This window comes from Sparus aurata, chromosome 18 (assembly GCF_900880675.1).
Source record: "Sparus aurata chromosome 18, fSpaAur1.1, whole genome shotgun sequence".
Lineage (NCBI taxonomy): Eukaryota > Metazoa > Chordata > Actinopteri > Spariformes > Sparidae > Sparus > Sparus aurata.
The window spans coordinates 19131350-19153403 of NC_044204.1; the positions used below are offsets into that span (position 1 = coordinate 19131350).

At 41.4% G+C, this 22054-nt stretch overlaps 3 protein-coding genes and 1 long non-coding RNA gene across 4 annotated transcripts; all 4 read left to right on the forward strand.

The window, feature by feature from the left end:
• Positions 1–8101: 8101 nt before the first annotated feature.
• Positions 8102–10234, forward strand: LOC115569337 (protein Wnt-8a-like). Its single transcript, XM_030397367.1, has 6 exons — positions 8102–8172; positions 8271–8304; positions 8449–8587; positions 8955–9080; positions 9174–9316; positions 9516–10234. The coding sequence occupies exons 1-6, from the start codon at positions 8102–8104 to the stop codon at positions 10080–10082; spliced, it is 1080 nt and encodes a 359-aa protein (XP_030253227.1). The 3' UTR covers positions 10083–10234.
• Positions 10235–10530: 296 nt separating this feature from the next.
• Positions 10531–12593, forward strand: LOC115569336 (protein Wnt-8-like). Its single transcript, XM_030397366.1, has 6 exons — positions 10531–10682; positions 10776–10809; positions 10913–11042; positions 11385–11510; positions 11652–11794; positions 11879–12593. Exons 1-6 carry the CDS (start codon positions 10615–10617, stop codon positions 12434–12436), a joined length of 1059 nt encoding a protein of 352 aa, XP_030253226.1. The 5' UTR covers positions 10531–10614; the 3' UTR covers positions 12437–12593.
• Positions 12594–15339: 2746 nt separating this feature from the next.
• lcp2b (lymphocyte cytosolic protein 2b) lies at positions 15340–19026 on the forward strand. Its single transcript, XM_030396145.1, has 12 exons — positions 15340–15451; positions 16091–16153; positions 16274–16320; positions 16602–16664; positions 16752–16780; positions 16861–16916; positions 17001–17202; positions 18166–18264; positions 18366–18446; positions 18562–18646; positions 18742–18820; positions 19018–19026. Exons 1-12 carry the CDS (start codon positions 15374–15376, stop codon positions 19024–19026), a joined length of 891 nt encoding a protein of 296 aa, XP_030252005.1. The 5' UTR covers positions 15340–15373.
• Positions 19027–19575: 549 nt separating this feature from the next.
• Positions 19576–20314, forward strand: LOC115569340 (uncharacterized). The gene is made up of 2 exons (XR_003981533.1): positions 19576–19771; positions 19957–20314. It is a non-coding gene; the product is annotated as an uncharacterized LOC115569340 (long non-coding RNA).
• The last annotated feature ends 1740 nt before the right edge of the window (positions 20315–22054 follow it).

Genomic DNA, 22054 nt, shown 5'->3' on the forward strand with positions numbered 1-22054 from the left:
AAACACCTTCGCACCGAGACAAAGCATCACAAGGAAACAGGCAACTCAATAAAAGCACACTTCTGAAAGGCTGAATCAGTAAATGATCTGAAGAGCAGGAGAACATCATTAGCTCCATGAGGCCATCACGTAGTCTGGATTACTAGGTATCCTGTTCAGCAATCTTCATTGCAAGCAAAGTTCATTTTGCTTATTAAAATGTGTGAAGACCACATGGCACAATGGCTCCTAGATGAAGCACTTCCACACTTCATCCAGCAGGTGGTGCTGCAGCTCCTTCACAGAGCCCTCACAGGTATTTATGACCTCATTGTGAGCCAGTAAAACCCAAAGTCATCCTGTAATATGATGTCACACATTAACACAGCGCTTACCAGAACATAATGGACACCCGCTTGCTCGGCTCACTGTATCATTTCAAGGGTTGAGGTCATGTTGACTCATCGTCACTGTGCTATTCCGAGATGAGCTGCCTGCTCAGAGATAAATGTCCTCGGCGGCTGCATCAGCAGGCTGTGACTGTGCCCCTGGGAAGATTAAAGAGAGAAGACCAGCAGGTTTCATGATGTCAGCCAAGGGCCATGAGCTCGACACACAACGGCTCTATTAGAGTATGATATAATCAGGAGCAGCTTGATCAGGCACAAAATAGAGGATATGACAAATCATGTCAGAACCAAGCATACAGTAAATCCCAGCACTGATGGACACCAAAACCAGTGGGAAAAACCAGTAATGTGGTAGAAAGTTAATGATTTACTGTATGATTATGCATAGGGCTATGACCTATTTTTATTATTTTCTTGATTAATCATTGAATTATTCAGCCTAGTGTCAGACAATAGCTAAAATATGTAAATTCATTGTTTATAATATTCATAAATATGTAGCTTACTATCAGAGCTAAGCTAAGAACAACAGCAGGTATGAGAAGTTACTTTTGAAAAACGATATAATTGATTGACAGCTCTAATTGAGTGGAATCAGTCATTTTACCATAAATGACTGTTGTGTTGAAAAAAAAAATGTTTTATGTGTGTTTTGTGCTGTTTCGTCTGTAATATTGAGCATTGAGTTTAGTGTTTTGTATAAAGGCCCTTGTAAGGAAAGGCATTGCAGACTAGCGTAGGCTATAATTGCTGTGGCATGTGGAAGTGGGCACTGATAAATACTTAACCCTGCAAAAATAAACACTTACACATCTAAATAGAGTTTTTTTCTACAGGGCTTTGGCTTAGTGCAAAAAAGGGTATCAACTGCCATTCTCACCACAGTTCTATAAATATTCCAAACAATTTCAGAATTAAATGACAATTATAGCGAGATACAAGAATTTCACAGCAGATATAAATTCACAGATACATTTTCTTATTGAGTGTGTTTTGCTGTTTTGCTTGTATATTCTTGTTGAGTATTATTTGTGTTGTTTTGTACATATTTTCTTGATGACTTCTGTATATTTGTGCTGTTTTGTACATATTTCCTTGTGAGATTTCATGCAATTCTGCTGTTTTGTACAGAATTTCTTGTTGCGTTTTTGGTATTGGAGCAGTTTTGTTTACATTTTATTAGTGAGGGTTTTTTTTGTTTTTTTTTAATGATGTTTTGTGTGGATTTCCTTGTGAGTTTCGTTTATGTGTATAAAAGGCACATCTAAGAACACACTGCAAACTTGCCTAGGCTATAAATGAAGCGGCATGTGGCACTTGTCCATGTCATACACTCATCCCTCTAAAAATAAACAACCCATACAAATCAAGTCATTGAAAATATGTCCCTGCAGTATAAAAGTAAACTAGTGACTTAGTGCAATTTCTAAATACGAGTAACTGTCACACATTATCAGCACGTGATGAATATTAAAGAGAGGTAGTCACAGAACATGTAAATTGTCATATAGACCATCAAGAAGCAGGCAAAATCCTCTTTCTGCCATCTCATGCAGACCTACTCGGCAAAAACACTGTATATTACAATCTACAACCCACAATTCATTCGTAAATAATTAAAGGAATCAATCACAGATGAACTTAAGAGCACAGCTGTTTCCTATCAGCGGCTGGTTTCCTCTAGTCTTTTTCCCTTGAGAGCATTAATACTGATGACGTGGAAGAAGGCTGACCAAGCTCTCTCTCTCTCTCTCTCTCTCTCTCTATCCCTCTCTCTCCCCCTCCCTCCCTCTTATACCCTCACCCTGGATGCAGGCGGGCGTGCACACACCGGCAGATTCACTCAGCTTCCGCATCGCTCTCCCTTCTCCATCTCTGTGTCTCTATCCCTCCCTGTTCTCTCCGCTGGTGGATTTTAGCCCCACTGCTGCGTGGAACACCGGTAAGAAACGATTCATCTCTCCTTCGGCGTGTTCTTTCTGTCTCTTTATGTGCCGTGTGTCTCCTTTTCGGTTCTTTTTTTTTTTTTTTACTAGAATCAAACAAAGGATTGGGGTGTGGCTGGATGAAGAGAAGCTGGCTGCAGATGGCAGCTGTGAAATGATGTAAAAGAGGGTTGTTGAGGATGATTATGATAGTGGCGGTGGTGATGACAAGGGAACAATAGAGCAAATGTGCGAATAATCAGGTTTACTGATGACTTGAAAAAGGTGAGATTATGACTAATGCTGCTGCTAATATCATGTGGATGTGGACACCATTTGCCGCTGAGGGTAGTGGAGCAACGATTGCCTTGTTTCAAGGAACTGACATGTTTAAAATTCTGGCCACGTGCCCAGCATGTCTATTTCTACGCCGGACCTTTTTTTTTTATTAGGCCCCATTCAAATTCAGACCAGTGGGAATAATTTTACAGCAGCTTGGTTTACAAATGACTGGCTGTAGGCTGGTGGCCCTGTCACATTACAGCAGGAGAAGCTCAAACAGGCGTGACAGGGCCGGACTGTGAAAGACCGATTAGTCAGACCTGAGGCTAGGTCAGGAATATGACTGCAGTGGAGCCTGTGGAGCCTCCATCCACGAGGCTGCAGGGGTGGATGCAGAGAAAGAGAGAGAGAGGGAGAGAGAGGGAGAGAGAGAGAGAGAAATGGAGGATGCAGAGGGAGAGAACAAAGACCTCGGAGAGGGAAAAGAAGAGACAAAGGAAAGAACAGACAGCTGGGTAAAAATAGACACATGCTAGCTACATAGGCGTTCTGTGAAGGAGAATATCGAGACAGAGGATGAGTGGGAGGCGGCCACCACTCACAGGCATGCATGTGGACGTGTCTGAGCTGCACATGGAGTAGCCACTCCCTTCAAGTGCAGTCGGTTATTTAAGATGGGTGGACAAAGCCATTAAGATTTCTGACAGCTTTCCATATCACCTGTCAAATATTTGCTCTGCACGTTTGCTCTTGAATACATCCTGTGCAATACAAGTGCTGCTGCATGAGTGACTGTCTTGCTGCATTATCAGTATGATGGCTGACAGGAAAGGTCAAACATGTGCACTCAGGTGGGTTCTTTTTTTTTCTTTCTTTACAGCCAAAATGTCTGACAAGCCTGACATGACCGAGATCGCCCGTTTCGACAAGACAAAGCTGAAGAAGACAGAGACAAAAGAAAAAAACCCTCTACCCACCAAAGAGAGTGAGTGTCCCTCGAGTCTACAGTATGTGTGTGAAGCCTTGATACCCCCCTGCAACAATTTCCCTGTCCGTCATCGCTCATCGCTTCCAAGTGCTGACAAAAGACTACACGCTGAGCAAGCAGAGCAGCAAAAAAAAAAAATCCCAAATTGCTGCAGCATCAGCACATCATCAATACACAGCACACCCCTTACGTATTCACCACACACACGCCCGCTGATCTAAACTGTCTTCTTCTTTTCTTCCCCCGCAGCCATTGAGCAAGAGAGGAAAGGCGATGCCACACCTTGACTTCTGAGCACATGAAGAAAAAGAAGCTGAGATGCCACAGCAAAAAGCACTTTCTTTTGATTATCACAGTATTTCAATCTCTTACTTTGTCTTCAGATAAGGGTGCTCTTGAGCTCCCTGGGGTGCCGTAAATGTTCATGGCATCCTCACATGGGGGTTCTCTTACCACTCTGGTGGAAAAAACTTTAGCCTGGGTGCCTGTCTCGCACTGTTAGCCTGTAGCTAGCATGTCTCCAATATTGCCAAACTGGGGAGTGGTGTAGTGATGTAGCACAGAAAGACAGGCAGGCATCCAGGCTATGGGGAGGTGGGGTGGGGCAGGGGGGGTCTACATCCATGGGAGTCTAATCATGTGGGATGTTTTCTTAATAAACTTTTTACTTTTCTTTATGAAATAAATATGAAGACGTGAAACCAGTCAGACTTGTACATATTGCTGTCTTCTTTACGTCTACATGCTCACACATGAGCCTATGAGGTGTGGACTGATCACACTCGGCCACTGAATAAAATACGCATTAAGTGCCTGCACAGTAAGTGATGTACTGCAGTAACCACACCTCATACAGTATATAAATGCACACTCAGTGTCTCTGTAATTTGAACTATCCTACATCAGTGTAAGGTGTCGTCATATTTTCAAGATGTAAACAAAGTGAAATGCAAAAACAGCAGCAGTAATTTACTGTATTTTATTGAATTGCTCATTTAAGAAGAAAGCCTTACCGTACATATCTTCATACTTTCATAACACTGTATGTAAAGTGGTTAATAAAAGAGTTAAACTGACAATTGATTTTTGAAGCAGAGGAAGATACTGATATTAGGGTGTGAAAGACTCAGATGTCAATATATTGGCTGATAACAACATTTTTGACACTTGACGAAGATATGTAAAAGAGGCGGCATATTTTTCTAACTGCTGCTAACTGTAGTTGCCCGTAGCTGGTTTACTCAGTTAGCCGTGTAGATAGCAGTTCAGACTGGAAGCAAAGGGACCAGGGGAGTGTTAGTGTTTACACTGCTAGCACAGGGGCTTTGAGCCAGAACCAGGCTAGCTGGTTAGCATGTTAACTTAAGTATATATCTTTACGACACAATACATGGGGATCATAATGTCACAACTGCAAATTATTCACATCCTGTTGATAACTTTAGTTAGTTTTGAATGTTTTCAAACAAAATCATTACATATTTCCCCTATAACAATGAGCCCATTGTCTAAATTGACACCAGTGTACTGAAACAAACAGACTTATAAATCACCCAAAGCATCTTTTTCTGCATTCTAATCTCCTAAAAAAATCTGTCAGTGTATTTAGGAGAACATTTATGCAAACAGGGATATATCTGTGATGGGCCAATAGCAGTATCGAATAATAAACTTATAACTATTTTCATTTTAAACTAAACAAACACATGAATACATTATCAACAAAACTTTGAAATAAACAACTGAATGACAGTCAGTTCTCTATTATGACTTGTTTAGTCATGTGTTTTCAATCGGCTCAAAAAGCAACTGGTGTTTTGTTTCGAGCTAGCTTGGCATTAGAGTTTAACTGATTATGGACAAAATTGAGAGTTTGTAACTGGATGGAATATTAGCTGAAAGAATCTGATTCCACAAAAAATAAAATATAGTGTAATGATTCCAGCTTCACAGATGTGAGTATTTGCTAGGAGTTTTGTGACCTTTTGTTGCAGGCCCTGCCTTGGACTCCGGACATTTCTGAAGGGGACTGTTCAATATTTTATTGACTAAATGTTTCATTTTTAAAAATAATCATCCAGTCATGTAATAATAAATAAATGAATAATAGAGCTCGTCATTATTCGCAGCCTAATACTTCTCATCATTTAGTGAATATCAACAGATGCATACAGCTAAAAAGAACAAGCCTGCTAACTGCAGGATGGAGGCTGGAGGAATGTGATTGGCTGAAAGGCGAGGGGGGCGGGCATTGGTAACAATTATACTGTCAGGAAGGGTGACCTTTTTTTTAAAAAATAACAGCAATGTAGAAATACGGTTGCACCATTATGAATTATATAAACATTTGACTGAGAGGCATTTTAAATAAAAAAACATTATTTCATAGTATTGAAGAAAAAAGGAAATTTCCTAAAGCCAATGGCTTTAGTTTCAATCTATTTAATTCCTCCAATATTTTTGTTGACTCTTCTGCATTAATGTTGGCATGACTTATTTATGTAGCCTGTCATGCATTCATTACAGGTTATTCTCTGATACCTACAACGGTCGTTCACAGCCCCGAATCTCCTCCTGACTGATGTCTCTGGCTGGCGTCAGCAGTCCTGCCACCCTCCCCTCAGCCTGTCAAGCCCGTCACCTCCTGAGCCTCCATGGCTCTACTTCTCTCACTTCACACGGCCATAAATCAGCCGTCAGCTGCTCTAATGTGTCTGAAATGTCTGTTAGAACTATTTAATTAACGCGCATTTTTTGCTTCATGTTATTCGAAGTCCTGACCGTTTCCTCTAGTGTGAACTGCAATACACATCATTGAAACTGGAATAAATAATATTATCCATAATGAAGATTATGATTCTTATCAACTGTTATTAGTTTCAAGATATCAAATATCAAAATCTACATTTGACAGGTGATCAGACTTCTTATTGATTACATTATATTGACATTGACTGATTGATTGACAAATTAAATATATTACTTTAAATAAAACTAATGTGAATTGTCCTTGAGTTTCGATTTATTTTAATGTATTTAAGACATCCAGCAGCCGCGCTGAAACACGCCCAGCTGTTTGCAGGTTATCAACTCATTAAATTCGTTAAATGAGCCTTCTGTCGAGGAAGAATTATGAAGCTCCCCAGATTGATTTTAATCGCTCTGTATTATTTCCCGGCCAGGTGCCGAGCGGCTCTAGGTTTCAGTCATCCCGCACGGTGAATGTGGGCGATATCTAATTAGTGGGGATTATCCTCACCTCCACCTCCCCGCCGCTGTACGCGGGGCCTCGCCCAGCCCTCCGCCCATTGTCCGGCGCGCTGAGTGAACTGTTGTTTTAAGGGATCCTGAGTGGCTTAAGAGGGGATCTGACAAGTGTGAGCGATTTCATTTTTTAAAAACTGTAATGTTAATCACTAACTTCTCTCGCATCCAGTCGCAGGATGAGCATTTAATGGTAGAAACTTGGCTTGATGACTTTCTGAGTGATTATGGAGGCTAAATCAAGGAAGATAATCAGCCGAATTAAACGCTATAGGACATATATCATCCCAGATTTGAATAATGAGCGATCAATATTAAATGTAATCTTGTTTTTTTTTTTTTTTTTTTTTTTGTTTTGGCCAAAAGTCCTCAAGTCAATAATCAACAATAATTCCCTCGATTTTACTGGTTGAAAAATGGGATGCTTGTGTAAATTCCAGACTGTTTTCACACCGAGTTGTTTCCCAAAGAAACATCTATTATCCTATTATCACGAAGATGCCAATGTCGCCGATGTGGGAGGCAGTATTTACATGACTATATACCATCAGCTCCTGAAAGACTTTATGGCTTTGTAGTCACGTTCTTTCCCACTGGGACGCTGGTGCCATTTCCCAAATGTTTCCAACTACACATGAGGCCTCAGGGCGCCATTCAGCACTGTGTTACCTGGACGTCATGTCATGTGTCTTAGTTTAAGTTACGTTAGTAGCCTCTTCAAACCCCATGATAATAAATCACTTATAGTATTATATCAATATAATAAACATTATTACGCATAATGCTGTTCGCCTATTTGTCTTCTGGCATAATTTTAATATCCTTAACTTTACGCATATCTAAAGTTAAATTCTTATTTTAGTGTATTTAAGTTTAGTTTGTTCATATGAGATGATGTTTACTGATTTCATTCTCTGGATATGATTCAGTTCGTGGGGAAAGTGTATAGGGATTAAAGCCTGGGAACGACAGGTGAATGAATGGATGAGGGGCTGTTCAGCTCTGCGTCATGCCTTTGAAGTGCAATAACGCACCGACGGCTCCTATTTGTCTATAGGACTCGGCAATCAATGTCGTCGTTGACGCGTTTTCACAGCGGACCGTTACCTGAGGGACGAATCTGTCAATCAAAGGGTCAAGACCATATAAATATCATCAGCGCAGGAGTCTGGCTACAACTTCAGTTGCCTCCTCTCTAGGCTCTCATATCTAGGATACGAACAAACAGGGCCTCCGTTTGGAATACAGCCGCTATGGGACCTCTGGATCTCCTTCCACTCATGGTCATGTCCATGTGCTGCTGCGTTCACTTTGCATCAGCTTGGTATGTCACTTATTCCTTCCTTTCGGGGAGATTAATTTAAAAATACTGGTTCTATAACGACATGGAGTTAACTCGGTTGTCTTGTTTTCTTTCTATAGGACGGTGAATAACTTCCTCATGACTGGACCTAAGGTAAATACATGTCTATCATGGAACGCACTGTGCGTCAAAACCTCATCTGGGGCATCCAAATGAAAAATATTAGCTGATTTTCAACATCATGAACAAGTTCTCTTCCCTGTTGTTTAATACAGCCCTTGTTTTCCCCCCCCCAAGGCTTTTCTGACCTACGCCAGCAGCGTGCAAAGGGGCGCACAGAGCGGAATACACGAGTGTAAACACCAGTTCGCGTGGGAGAGGTGGAACTGCCCCGAGAACACGCTCCAGTTATCCACACACAACGGCCTCCGATCGGGTAAGAAAACTTGTTTCCGTATTTCTGAATTATACGCGGCAGTGGAGTGGAGTGTTGGCGAGTTCAATTCCATCCAACTTTGGTGCTTGGCTCTTTCGCAAAGTTATTCAACACAGAAAGGGTGATGTGGCTGCTTGTGCGCTCCGAGCTCCATGAATAGCGACGCGACCAAACATAAACAGGAGGCACGTTGATAAAATACCAAACATGACCCATATTTTTGCCCTTTTGGATCAAATTTTGACTTTACGCCCGCATTACGCGCCCTTTACGCACGACATTGTAATGTTGCCGTTGCAATTTTATTGTCCCAAACTGTATCGCAAAGTATGACATGGTGGTTTGCTTTCTTTGTCACTTATTATAGCCACGAGGGAGACTTCTTTTGTACACGCAATCAGCGCGGCCGGAGTGATGTACACGCTCACCAAGAACTGCAGCATGGGAGACTTTGACAACTGCGGCTGCGATGACTCCAGAATCGGACAGACAGGTACGTTACCATTTCCACGCTTGGTCTATTTCTAATCGGGTTGAATAACTTATCGTAGAACTGAATAACAATGTAGATTTTTATAATCCGCAGGTGGCAGAGGATGGATCTGGGGAGGCTGCAGTGATAACGTGGCGTTTGGAGAAAAGATCTCCAAACAGTTTGTGGACGCGCTCGAAGGTGGGCACGATTCGCGCGCAGCAGTCAACCTGCACAACAATGAGGCTGGCAGACTGGTAAGATATAGTTTTCAAGGTTTTTTTCATCATTTATATGGGCAATATTTTTAAATGAAGACAGCCGCAGATCGGGAAAGGGGTTATTTTAACGTATTTTGTCAGTGGCATTTACGCACGTGTTCCAATGCAAAAATAAGAAAGTAAAAAAAATAATAAATAAATGAATTTCTAACTCACTCTCTTACTCTCTTGACAGGCAATTAAAGCTACCATGAGGAGAGCCTGCAAGTGCCACGGAGTCTCTGGGAGCTGCAGTATCCAAACCTGCTGGATGCAGCTGGCCGACTTTAGAGAGGTGGGCAACTACCTGAAGATGAAGTACGAACACGCGAAGAAACTGGAGATGGACAAGAGACCGGTGAGGGCCGGGAACAGCGCGGACAACAGGGGAGCCATAGCGCACACTTTCCGGAGCATCGCGCGGACGGAGCTCATCTACTTGGAGGACTCCCCGGATTACTGCGTCAAGAACCAGAGCCTGGAGTACCAGGGCACGGAGGGGCGCGAGTGTCTCAAGGGCAACAAGAACATGTCCCAGTGGGAGCGGAAGAGCTGCCGCAGGCTGTGCTACGAGTGCGGCCTCAGAGTGGTGGAGAAGCGCATCGAGGTCGTCAGCAGCTGCAACTGCAAATTCCACTGGTGCTGCACGGTGAAGTGCGACAGATGCACGCAGGTTGTTACCAAATATTACTGCGCACGGAGAGACGGCGGGAGGAAACCGCAAAATAAAACGAAGCGCAGGCACCGTGGGCGCCGGCACTGACTGAGCATCCTAGTGACTTTACGTTCATGTTAATGGACGCAAACCTATTCCATCACCCGGAGACTTTTAATGCACTTTAGCTTTTTGATTTGATTCTGCACATGAATCAGATTTTGTGGTTTGAAGGCCCAAACTCTCCACACACGCTCACTCGTTTATCTTGGTCTTATTTGTTGAGTTTGTCTTCTGTGAAGTCTGAAAGTTGTCTAATATTTTATATGTATTTTGTATTTGAAAGTCTTAATAAATATTTTTCTACACTATGTATGACTCTGTCTGATTCGTCAGGAGTTAGACATTCTCATTACGTTATTTGTATATTGGTGTCTGGTGTCATAGAGCCTTGGGGAAGAAAATAAACCCTTTGAAGTGCGCATAAAGGCGTTTCCTGAATCCGTCAACCAATCAGCTTCCTGGGACCCTGGAGACAAAGAACAAGAGTTCCATTTGTTCTTTATCCAAATAAAAGCGAAAGTTGTAGCACACAGGGCCAAAATTACTACACTTCTACTTCGAGGGGATAAAGGTGGAGATGAGAATGGTGCATTCATTATTTTGGCTCCTGCCTCTTTTATACAAAATGTGTCCGGGACACGCTTGGTAAGGGATCTATCTATAAGGTTTGTGTGTTTTTCTCAATCAGACTTCTCAACAATTGACGTCTTTCTTTATCCTCAATCTTCTTCTTCTTAGGGTGGCAAGTAACTTTCTTATGACGGGACCAAAGGTAAATAGAAAAATACTAATCATTGCTGGCATCACCATGACAAATCAAGTATTAAAAAACAGGATTTAAAAAGGCCCACAAACTGACGCTGCCTCTCCCGCAGGCCTATCTCACCTATGCGAGGAGCGTGCAGGTGGGCGCGCTGAGTGGGGCTGAGGAGTGCAGGCGCCAGTTTGCGTGGGACAGATGGAACTGTCCCGACAGCGCAACCCAGCTCAGAGGCCTGAGACGGGGTAGGTGCAGACTGTGATTGCTTTAAAGCTCTGTGTGCAGCTGAAAAAGTATATCTATGCGTAAAATGCGCACAGGATATAATGTTGTTTCCAGATAATAATACACCTATATGATAACACGTTTCTGTAGTGTCTGTATGAGAGTCCACACATGAAGATGACTCCATCAGTTACATATTTACGTTTAGTGTATTGTTATGGATCCTGTACAGAACTCCATTTGATTTTTTTGTCGTTTTAAGATGCAGGTGCAGTATTTTCCCCATGAATATTCATGGGTCTCTTTAATTTTTAAGGATGATGAATTTAATTAAATGCCTAAGATTACAAATTTCCCCTCAGCCACCAGAGAGACTTCTTTCGTCCACGCCATCAGTGCAGCGGGGGTCATGTACACCCTGACCAGGAACTGTAGCCTGGGAGACCTCGACAACTGCGGCTGTGATGTCTCTAACAACGGAAAAATTGGTGAGGATTCCTTAAAACAATATCATTTTATATCTCGCGGACATGTAAGACGAACAGACTATTTGATCTGAAAGCATTTAGAGTTATGACGCGTCAATTTTCTTTAGAAGGTCACCTGATCAAGTGATGTTTTGTGTGCAGGCGGTCGTGGCTGGCTGTGGGGTGGCTGCAGTGACAACGTGGATTTCGGAGAAAGGATTTCCAAACAGTACGTGGACGCGCAGGAGACAGGACAGGACTCCAGGGCTGCTGTCAACCTGCACAACAACGCAGCTGGACGGATGGTGAGTTATGATCACACCACGATAATTCATCTGATACTGTAATAGTTTGACCTCAATATCGAGCATTCTACCGCTTTCCGACAGGCTGTGAAGGCAACTATGAGGCGCATCTGCAGATGTCACGGCATGTCCGAGAGCTGCAGTGTGCAAACGTGCTGGACGCAGCTGTCAGATTTCAGAGAGATCGGCAACTACCTGAAGATCAAGCACAGCCAAGCCCAGAAACTGGACATCGACAAGAAGCGCATGCGGGCGGGAAACAGCGCGGACAACCGAGGAGCAATCGTGGACGCGTTCGGCAGCATCGCCCCGACGGAGCTCATCTACCTGGAGGACTCCCCGGACTACTGCAGGAGGAACACCAGCCTGGGGCTGTACGGCACCGAGGGCCGCGAGTGCGTGCAGCACGGGGACGGTCTAACGCAGTGGGAGAGGCGCAGCTGCCGCAGGTTGTGTCATGAATGCGGCCTGAGGGTGGAGGAGAGGCGCACGGAGGTGGTGAGCAGCTGCAACTGCAAATTCCACTGGTGCTGCACGGTGAACTGCGAGGACTGCGCTCAGGTTATAGTGCAGCATGTGTGCGCCAGGAGGGAGGGCGGTGATGGGCCCGGCTACAGACGGAGGCACCGCGGGCCCAAATAAAGAACGTTTTATATCAATCTGTTAAAAAAGATCTTAAATAAATGTTTGCACTTTTTTTTTTTTTTAACTCCTTTCCATGTCTTTCTTGTATAAATAGTTGAGTGTCTATTTATGAATGTTGTGTTTTGTTTCGTTAAAATAAACCTTCAAAATAAAACACCTCTGGACGTCTCGTTTGATCTTAGACAATACAAATACACTCTTTTATTTCACTTAATAAATCTGAGAGTCAGCGGATTTTAAAACAGGGCACACAAGCGTCTATTAGAATAAGAATAGACTGAAAACACTCAACAGAGGATTACACGGATAACATGATGCAGTTCGCACCTAACCGAGGTGTTGATCCAGCGTTGATCCACTTTGATGTCAAACGTGTATTGATTTCAATCAAGGGGCCTTTTCAAAGACAATTTAAGGAAGTAGTTGCACCGCTACAAGTTATTTGGCCCGATAATCCGGGACAGAGCCCATCTTTGTCTTTGTAACATCCCACAATGCAAATGTTTCACAATACATCAAAGCGCGCGAGGGGGAAACGCGTCGACGCATTGCGATACACACTGTGGCCGAATTTCGTTTAAGTGGGCCAGATATTACACTGTGGATCCAGAGAGAGATCCCAGGGGATTGACGGGACCTGCATTCCTACTTTAGCATGCGAGTTAATTTCTAATCTTATAATTTGCAAGTAATTAGTTCTAAGAGGAGCCTCGACTCCGCCCACCGGCCTATCTGCCTCTTAAGAGCTATTCATCTGCCTCCTGCCTCAACCCCCTGCATCTTCAAAAAAATCTTCCTCTCAGCTGGACGTGTCATAAATCAGCCACAGTCTCAGTTAAATGAGTGATGGCATGGATATTACCTTCGTGAGGGGGTCCCATGCCTGAGGGAAAGGGGGGGGGGGAGTCTAACAGACACAGCCACTATCTTTAGAAGCAGTAAATAACAAGATTAAGTGAGAAATTACAGCATGCATAATCATATCATTACACAAAAGATGTCACTTTAGATAGTGACTAAGTTAGACTAAGAACTCTGGTGACATTAAAGGAGAACTACTGAGTTTATTGGGTAGACGTTTCAATTAGAAGCGAAAGATCTTCGTTGACTGAGTTTTTTCATGACTAAACAAACTAAACAAACTCTTTGTTTTCATGACTGAATAAACTGAACGAACAAACTGATCTTAAAGGACGACATCATTTCATACTGTTGTACTTTGTTTACCTGTGGCGGACCCTGCCACCTTTCTAGCTTCAAACAGAGTTCACAGACCTTACTTTCCTCTGAGAACAGCTTGTTTGTTCAGTTATTGTAACTTCATCTTTATTATCAATATTAAACTCCTGAGTTTTAATTTCTTCTCCAAAATGACATAGTGCCCCTTTAATGGAGCCCACTTTTCCCATCTTGGAAAACACTGCTTGTCATTTATAAAAATACACATAGCTCGTGGGTAATGATAACAGTAAAAAAAAAAACCCACACTGCATTTGAAGCACTTGAACTTGCTGTAAAACGCCATATAAATGAGAAGCATTTGGATAAATGTACTTTCTTGGGGCACAGGACATGTCTTACAAGAGAGATCAGAGTACGACCACCACTCTGACAGACCAAAACATCCCTCTCATTCCTTTCCATTTGCTTCTGGGGATGTCCTGTATTTCCCATGATGTCCTGCTGTGTGTTAATGAAGGTTTCGCCTCCACTGGAAGCCCGCACTGTTCCGCCCCTTATCTCTGCCCTCCACTGAGTACATTATTGGCTCCATATTGTACCCATATGATGCTCACGCTGTCGTTTGACCACATCTGTTCCTCCATTTACGGCTGCTGATAACCCCTCTTTTCCCTAAAAAGAGTCATAACTATGCAGAGGGTCAGTTATATTCACTATCCCTTTAGCCTGCCTCTACAGCAGCAGAATCTTGTCTTTCATGGGGGGTATGTTTCCCAATCTGGACAGAGGAGGAGGGGGGCTGGTCTCCCGCAAGGACCCCCCAGAGGGACTCATGTATTCACCCAGACATGCCTGGGGGTCTACGGGGGATCTGAGTGTGATTGATCATCCCCTCTCTCTGCTGCCCTCCTCTCTCACCTGGGTGTGAGATACTGAGAGGAATGACATGGGACAGGCAGCGGCTGTGATACAAGATCCGACACAGCCACCAACAAGGTTATGAAAGCACACAAGATGAAACAACAGGACTGTGAATAAACATCTCTGTGCGGGAACACACATCTGTGCGTGTGAATAAAATCATTTATTTTTAATTTGATGATTACTTTCAGAATGGATTGATTACTAGTCAATATAATGCCAAAACAATGTGATGGGCATCACAATTTACCAGAGGCCAAAGTGACATCTTCAAAATGCTTCTTTTATCTAGCCAGCAGTCCAAAATCCAAAGAGTTTTAATTTACTGTCATGAATAACAAAGACAAGAAAAGACGTTTCATTTGAGAAATTACTGAAACGATCAATAATCAAAAAAGTCAGTGATAGATTTTCTTCCAATCACCCAACCGATGAATGGACTAATTGTTGCAGCTCTATCAACCATATTTAAAATTGTTTCAGAAAAACTACATCTCTCATTAAGAATCAATGATAACCATCACAAGTAACAACAGGGCAGACTTGTGGTCGCGTATTTCAGTGTGAGAAAGGAAATCAACAGTGACTATGTTTAGAGATACGTAGATACACTCTGCAGCATGTGCATAAGCTAATATAAGATGTCTCATGTCATTCAAAACCACTGAAACGGACTACTTCAGCCTCTTACACATTATAAAAAAACTCACCACAGGTATATATAAAGGGCAGAGAGAGCAACTGTTTTGTGAGCTCACTGCCAAAAACAAAGGTCCTGCTGTCATTCAACCCTTCATGTTTCAGTGGATGTGATACTTACAGGAGAAAAACATGAGTTTAAGCAACGTACCCTCTCAAGTGGACGTGATGGGATGGAACCCCCAAAATCTAGCTGACTACATGAAGAGGGTGAGTATTGAAAACTAGATTTAGGCTGAAATAAAATCGTTTCTCCATCATCTGTAACAGACACTTACTGTAGTGTCCTTTTTCTGCTACGCTCATTTAAAACCTTTCATGTTAAAATTGTTGTTACAATTTGTATAATATGTATGAAACTCATTCAACAAAATAAACAATGCAACCCTTGTTGCTTGAGCAATGAAAGCAACACAATGTTTACCCATTTAAAGTATCATTTTTGCATTTTCAGTATTTGTCTTGTGTTCATCTGAGCCAAAGTATGATGAAGTATATTTCGTAACCCTAAATCTACAACGTGAAATGCAAATACTGAGCTACTTTGTTGCTTTTCAGGTATTTATTTAAGTCAATCCATGCATTAAAAGTAGGGCAGCACAATATGGTGAAAAAGTCATATTGTGATTATTTTTGATTAATTGATTTAGATTCTTAGGTTAATGCAACTCTGCAGTAGCACAGTACTTTGTTATAATGTTGTATGTCATATTTCACTTGACATTGCAGTTTCTGCAGTGTGGGCATGGCACCTGGCAGTACTGTGATATCGATCATTATTTGATTAATGTTGCAGCACTAATAAAAAGTTAATTTTCCAGCTAAAATTGTGCAACGTCTTCTTCTCAGCTTAAGTTATCAGGCTGCGACAAAGCAGTGATGAAGGCCGGCATCACTGGAGCACAGTTCATGGTGAGTGTGTCTAAACCTGTGGTGGCCTTTGCACTTATATGCTATTCTGAAATATTCAGACAAATGTATTTATTATGTATTTATTATATTTCTTACTAATACTCAAATATGCTCATTCAGCAAATGACTGAGTGTGACCTTCAAGTGTTCCCCAGCCTTTATATCTCGTAAGTCTGTCTGAAAATATCTTTCTCTCTTTGATGCCAGTTTTCCAATGAAAATATTGCTAAACTATGTATCAGCTGACATCTGTTACAGCAAATATGCTTACTGTAGCCATGTACGCACCACAAGGCGCAAGAGGTTAGGCTATATCTTATTCTGTGACATCACAAATTCTGCATTAGCTTGCAGGAAACAATGGTAGCTTGGGCCACACTTACAAATAACCATGAAAAGTTATATACCTATCGTATACTGGTAAAATCTTGCTCTTGTATCTCTATAGAATAATTACCAAGATCCAAAGTGATATCAACAAGGGGGAGCAGAAGAAGGGCGTTGGTCTGAAGTAAGAAAACTGATTTTATGTTACAGTTTCAACTGAGTGTAACTGTGACTGAACAAGTCTTGACTTTCATATTTTGTCTTTGACCAGATTAAAAGCACAAAAATATCTAAAAAAAGGTAAAGAAGACTTTCGGTTAAATATGACACCGATATCACAAAGCCATCTCTCCTTAGGCCCGATCTTCTGTTTTTTACAGCTCCCCCTCCTCCAGTTTTTGTACAGGAAGAAGAAGACTGGAACTCAGATGAGTTTGTAAGTAAAAGACCACAAGCAACCTAACTGAATTACTAAATGTAAGTGACAACAGTACTAATGTCACATGTCTGCTGTGGTCAGGACAATGACAGTGACTATGACGCTCCGCCTCAGGAGTGGGGCAACAACAGCTACACATGTGAAAAAAATCAGTCACAACCAGCTGAACAACAAGACAGCGGCGAGGCAAGCGACGAAGACTACGAACAGCCTGACTCTGAAGACACAATGATGCCACCTCATCCCCCAAGAGAAGCCAAACTTCATGACAGGCACTACAGAGGTAACAGAAAGAGCCACGAAGAAAGTGCTGTTTTGAAGAAAAGGCAGAGCAGAGCTGCAATGATTAAACATTTGCTGGTTTCAGCTTCTTCAGCTTTTTATTTTGATAATAATAAAATAATATTATAATAATAATATAATAATAATATAATAATGTTGATTATAATAACATAATTATCAAAATAAAAAGCTGAAGAAGCTGAAACCAGCAAATGTTTGATGTATTCACACCAAAAAACTATTTTCTTTTCTTTTGGCATGAATACATCAAACATTTGCTGGTTTCAGCTTCTTAAATTTAAAGGGTAACTCCTCCAACTTTACATATTACAGTGTGTTTGCAGGGGTACTACTGCATATGTGAAAAAAAGGTAGATGCGCGTAGTCTAATAAATAGATTCAAATTATTTCACTTTGTAGCAAAGTTGCATTGTGGGTAATGTAGGCATCAAAACGATAGAAGAACGATGAATGCAAGGAATAAGAAAGGCGATATCGTTGGTTCTGCTTTATCAATTTGATTACTTGTTTTGATATAGTCGATAATGAGTTCAACAGTGTTATAGGAGTGCAATGCTAAACCAGCAAACTCTATTTCAAAACTTGGTGCCTACTTGACAGACGCTACAACTCCCCCACTGAATGACACGAAAGAGTTTACACTTCTTTTTGACACAAATTAATGTGTAGAATTGATGTTACCCTTCAAGGTCCTCCTGCTTTTCTTGGTAATTTATGATAGCAAATAAAAATCTTTGGGTTCTGAACTCTTGGTTGGAAAAAAACAAAACAATTTGAGGACAATTCATTATGAAAATAATCAGCATATTAGTTTATAGTGAAAATAATCATTAATTGTGCCTTTACTCATGTGTGAAAACATGTCAGCAAAGATGTTTCGCAAGCAGAATTAGTTTTCATATTTCTCCTGACCACCATTTTAAATTTGTGTATTTGTGTGAAGACCCTGCTCCTGAGCCGCCAACTGCTGAAAGGGCTTCAAAACCTCCTCCCAATCCACCGAGAATAAACCCTGCCCTTCCAAGACCTTTCAAAGCAGCAGGTGATTGTACATGTAATGACTCCACAACCAACTGATTAATCGGTAATGATACAGATAATCTCAAACTTGTGTAATACATTTTTTCCTATTTTTAACAACAGCCAGCCAACCCAGTCTGAATATTGACAGGAGCAAGAAGCCAGGACTACCTGACCCATCCCAGAAAGACTTAAAAAAATCAAGTATGTGCTGCATATTATGTAGTGATTGGAATGTTTGTAAGAGTATCACAACAGTGTAGTAATCCTGTCACAACATTACACATTTCTATCTGATACTATGCATCATGTCCACAAGAGGGCAGTGCTGTCCAAGCTCCTGGCTTATCCACCAAAAAGAGTCTTCCACCAAGATCCCCCAAACCTACAGATGTCTTCAACAGGTAGGCCAACCCGATCAATTCATGAGCCTAGCAAGCCCTTCACTCTGGGAAATGCAGTAGTCAAAGGGCTCTCAATTCATCTCTCCCTCCCCCAGAGGAAGCAAATTCAGTCCACCTCCTCCAGTACCAGCAGAACCTGCCATGGTTAAACCTTCAGTAGCAGGACCACAAAGGGTGAGAATCAAAAGTGGAATCATAATTAAATCATAATTTCCATATGTAATGTGAGCACACATTAAATCAATATTAGATAATATTGCAATTATTTTGCGATATATTTGAATGAGTAATGATGTAGGTGGAAACTGTTTGTATTGCATTTAACTTTCACTAGACAAACTATTTTAAAATCATTATGCGATGTTTTCTAGAGTCTGTAACAACCAACATGTTCCCTTGTTTCCTGTTTGGAGGGTATGATTTGAATGCAGATGCATCTCTGTTGCAACACAAATCTTCATTTAAATGACATGTACAAACATGTTGTGTCACATTTCACCTTTTATCAAAAATTTGCAGCTACAGTTGTTGGATGTTACACTTGGCCATATCGCGCTTCAATAATATTTCAATTAATTATTCAGCATTAATATTAGACATAAGATGTTCTGTGCAACAGCACTCTGGAGTACTTTCTCTAGGGAAACAGCAGGTGGCAACATTGTAAAAGAACACATACAATGATGACAAGAGTTACTTTATTTAGTCCTTACTTTGACAGTTTTATTATGGTGCATCCAGGGTTTGGATCCTGGCTGGTATGGAGGAAATATGACCAGACATCAAGCCGAAGTTTCTCTCAGAGAGGTGAACAAGGTCAGGTGCTGCCTCTCACAAATCTCTCGTATATTCTCTTTCTGGAGCAGAGACAGTCACACAAACACACACACACACACAGAAATATACTCAAAATTCACAGAATTGTATTTGCAGTAATATGTCAAACTGTGAGAGTTTGCACATTTATGTCTTCAGGATGGGGCATTTTTGGTGAGGGACAGTTCAAGAGGCTTGGATGAGCACCCCTACACCCTGATGCTGATAAAACAAGGCAAGGTGTACAACATCCAGATCCGTAAGCAAGGAAACTCCTACTCCCTCGGCACTGGCCACAGCAGCACCAAGGTAAACTGAAAATAATGAGACTATTATCTACAATTTTAAAATGAGAGGAAAAAGTCAGTGTGCCTAAAAGTAAACGGAAACATTCACATTTTGCGGCACGCCTAGGAGAGTGTTTGATGCTGACTTGTGCTGCCCTGCATCATTAGGTCTATGTCATCTTTTTTTGTGTTGCTGCTGTGCTGTAGAGTTTCCCCGGGGTGAAGGAGATGATTACCCATCACACACACACCCCACTGCTGCTCATTGATGCCACAGACCAGAGCTCTGAAGTGCAGAGCCAGTGTCGCCTGCTGCACCCTGCGGGACTCTGACCAGCACCGACAACAAGCTTAATGTGGGCGTCTGCCTCTGTGTTTCTCTATGCTAATTTGTGAGGCTTGCTCAGAAGCCTTTTCGGAACAGCCGCATAAATGTCACAATTTCTACATTCACAAAGGCCACTGTTATGTAATCCCTCTTTTAGCAACTTGTATTTTTAGAAAAAGGAATGATTTATACATGGCTGAAGGTTTGTGTATTTTATTAAACTACTCTTTTCAGACACACAGCATTACCTCTGTTCTTCACGTATCAGTTTCAGGTCATGCTGGGGGGCTGATGCTGCTGCTGCTGCTTCAGTGCCTCTTGGACTTTCAGAAATGCCGACTTTGTCAGGGTGGCCAACACAAACGATCAGATCACATTGCCTCAGCTGGGTTCGCACTGCAGGCACAAAACAAATACCTTGTTTCACAAAAATGCCTCAAGTGAACACAGTTGTAAGATGTCCAAAAGTTGGATCTCAGAACATATAAAGTAGATCAAGGATGATAGTACTTAACAGGAAATTGCCTGAATACTATACAATCCTCTTTGTATTGTCCTTTGATTATACAGCAGTACTAAAAGTGACACTGAATACAGTATTCAACAGAAGTATATTGCACCGAAACCATAAATTAAATCTACAAGAAGCTTTATTTATCCCTAACACTACTTCTACAAATTAATTCTAACCAGGTTTTGAACATGTTGTTTATTCACTCAAAGTAAAGTACAAGGTTACTCTAATGTATACTAAATCAGCGTTATTTTTGAGTGTGGTGTTTACTAAGTGAGTATTTAATCTTTGGGAAATTGTTGTCTTTTTAGTTTTTAGTAGGTTTTCAAATCAGAAACTAACACAGCGGTCTAAAATCAGTTGGATTGGCACCTGTTCGAGCATCATTTCTCATTAGTATAAAATGGTTAATAGGTTAATTTCTTCTTAGATCTGCAACAATTAGTCCATTCATTGATTAGTTGATCGAAAGAATTGTCAACCATTTTAATAGAAGACAAATAGTCTTTTTTCAAGCAAAAATGCTGATTGCATCTTCTTACATGTAAGATTTGCTGCTTTTCTTTGTCACTCATGACAGTAAACGAAGAGTCTTTTGGTTTTAGACTGTTGTTTGGATAAAAGATGCAATTTGAAGACGTCAGTTTGAGCTCCTGAAAATTGTGATGAGCATTTTTGCCAATGTTTAGACATATTATAGACTAAACCATTATCCTTAACCATTAAGCCATCCATTAATCATGAGAATAATCAGCAGATTAATGGCTAAGGAAAAAATCACTAATTGCAGCCCTATTTCTTATATACTACATTTTAAAATGATATATTATAAAACAAAAGGGACAAAGCAGAATTTGTAATATTATCACAAATCCTACAATTTGTTTATTAAATGACTACACTCTAAAGGATTTAAGCTAGTAAAGTAAGGAGGGTAATCTAGCAAGACAACACAGTAAAAGCATTTGACTGCCTCTTTGCCACCAACTGTCCCCCATGGCAAAGAAAAGATGTTGAGAACATCATGTCTCACATCAAAAGGTCTGAAGGACAACCGGGTGTGTAAAAATCCTTCAGTTACTCCTATCTGCCCATCAGCAGAGTACGATCTGACAGACATCATGTAGTATCATGTAACTCTGCATCACTGACATCTACAAGCAGGGCTGAGTTGTGCAGCAGTTGGTTTACAATAATACACTTTTGGTTATCACATTTCAGATCTAGCGCAACTGTTACATCATGTGCTTTGCATATTTGCAAATCGATCATCAAGGTCATCTTACTGGCATAATTGATGCCTGCTGACATTTTGGCGGTGCAAAGAGAGTGCATCGGGATAAACTGTCATACATACGTGCCAGTTGATCCATGCAGGTGGACAAGGAGTCCAGCCCTTCCAGTATGTTATGCAGATCAATGTAGGTAGGTGAGGCAGCTTGTTCTGTGCTCTTCTCCATGGT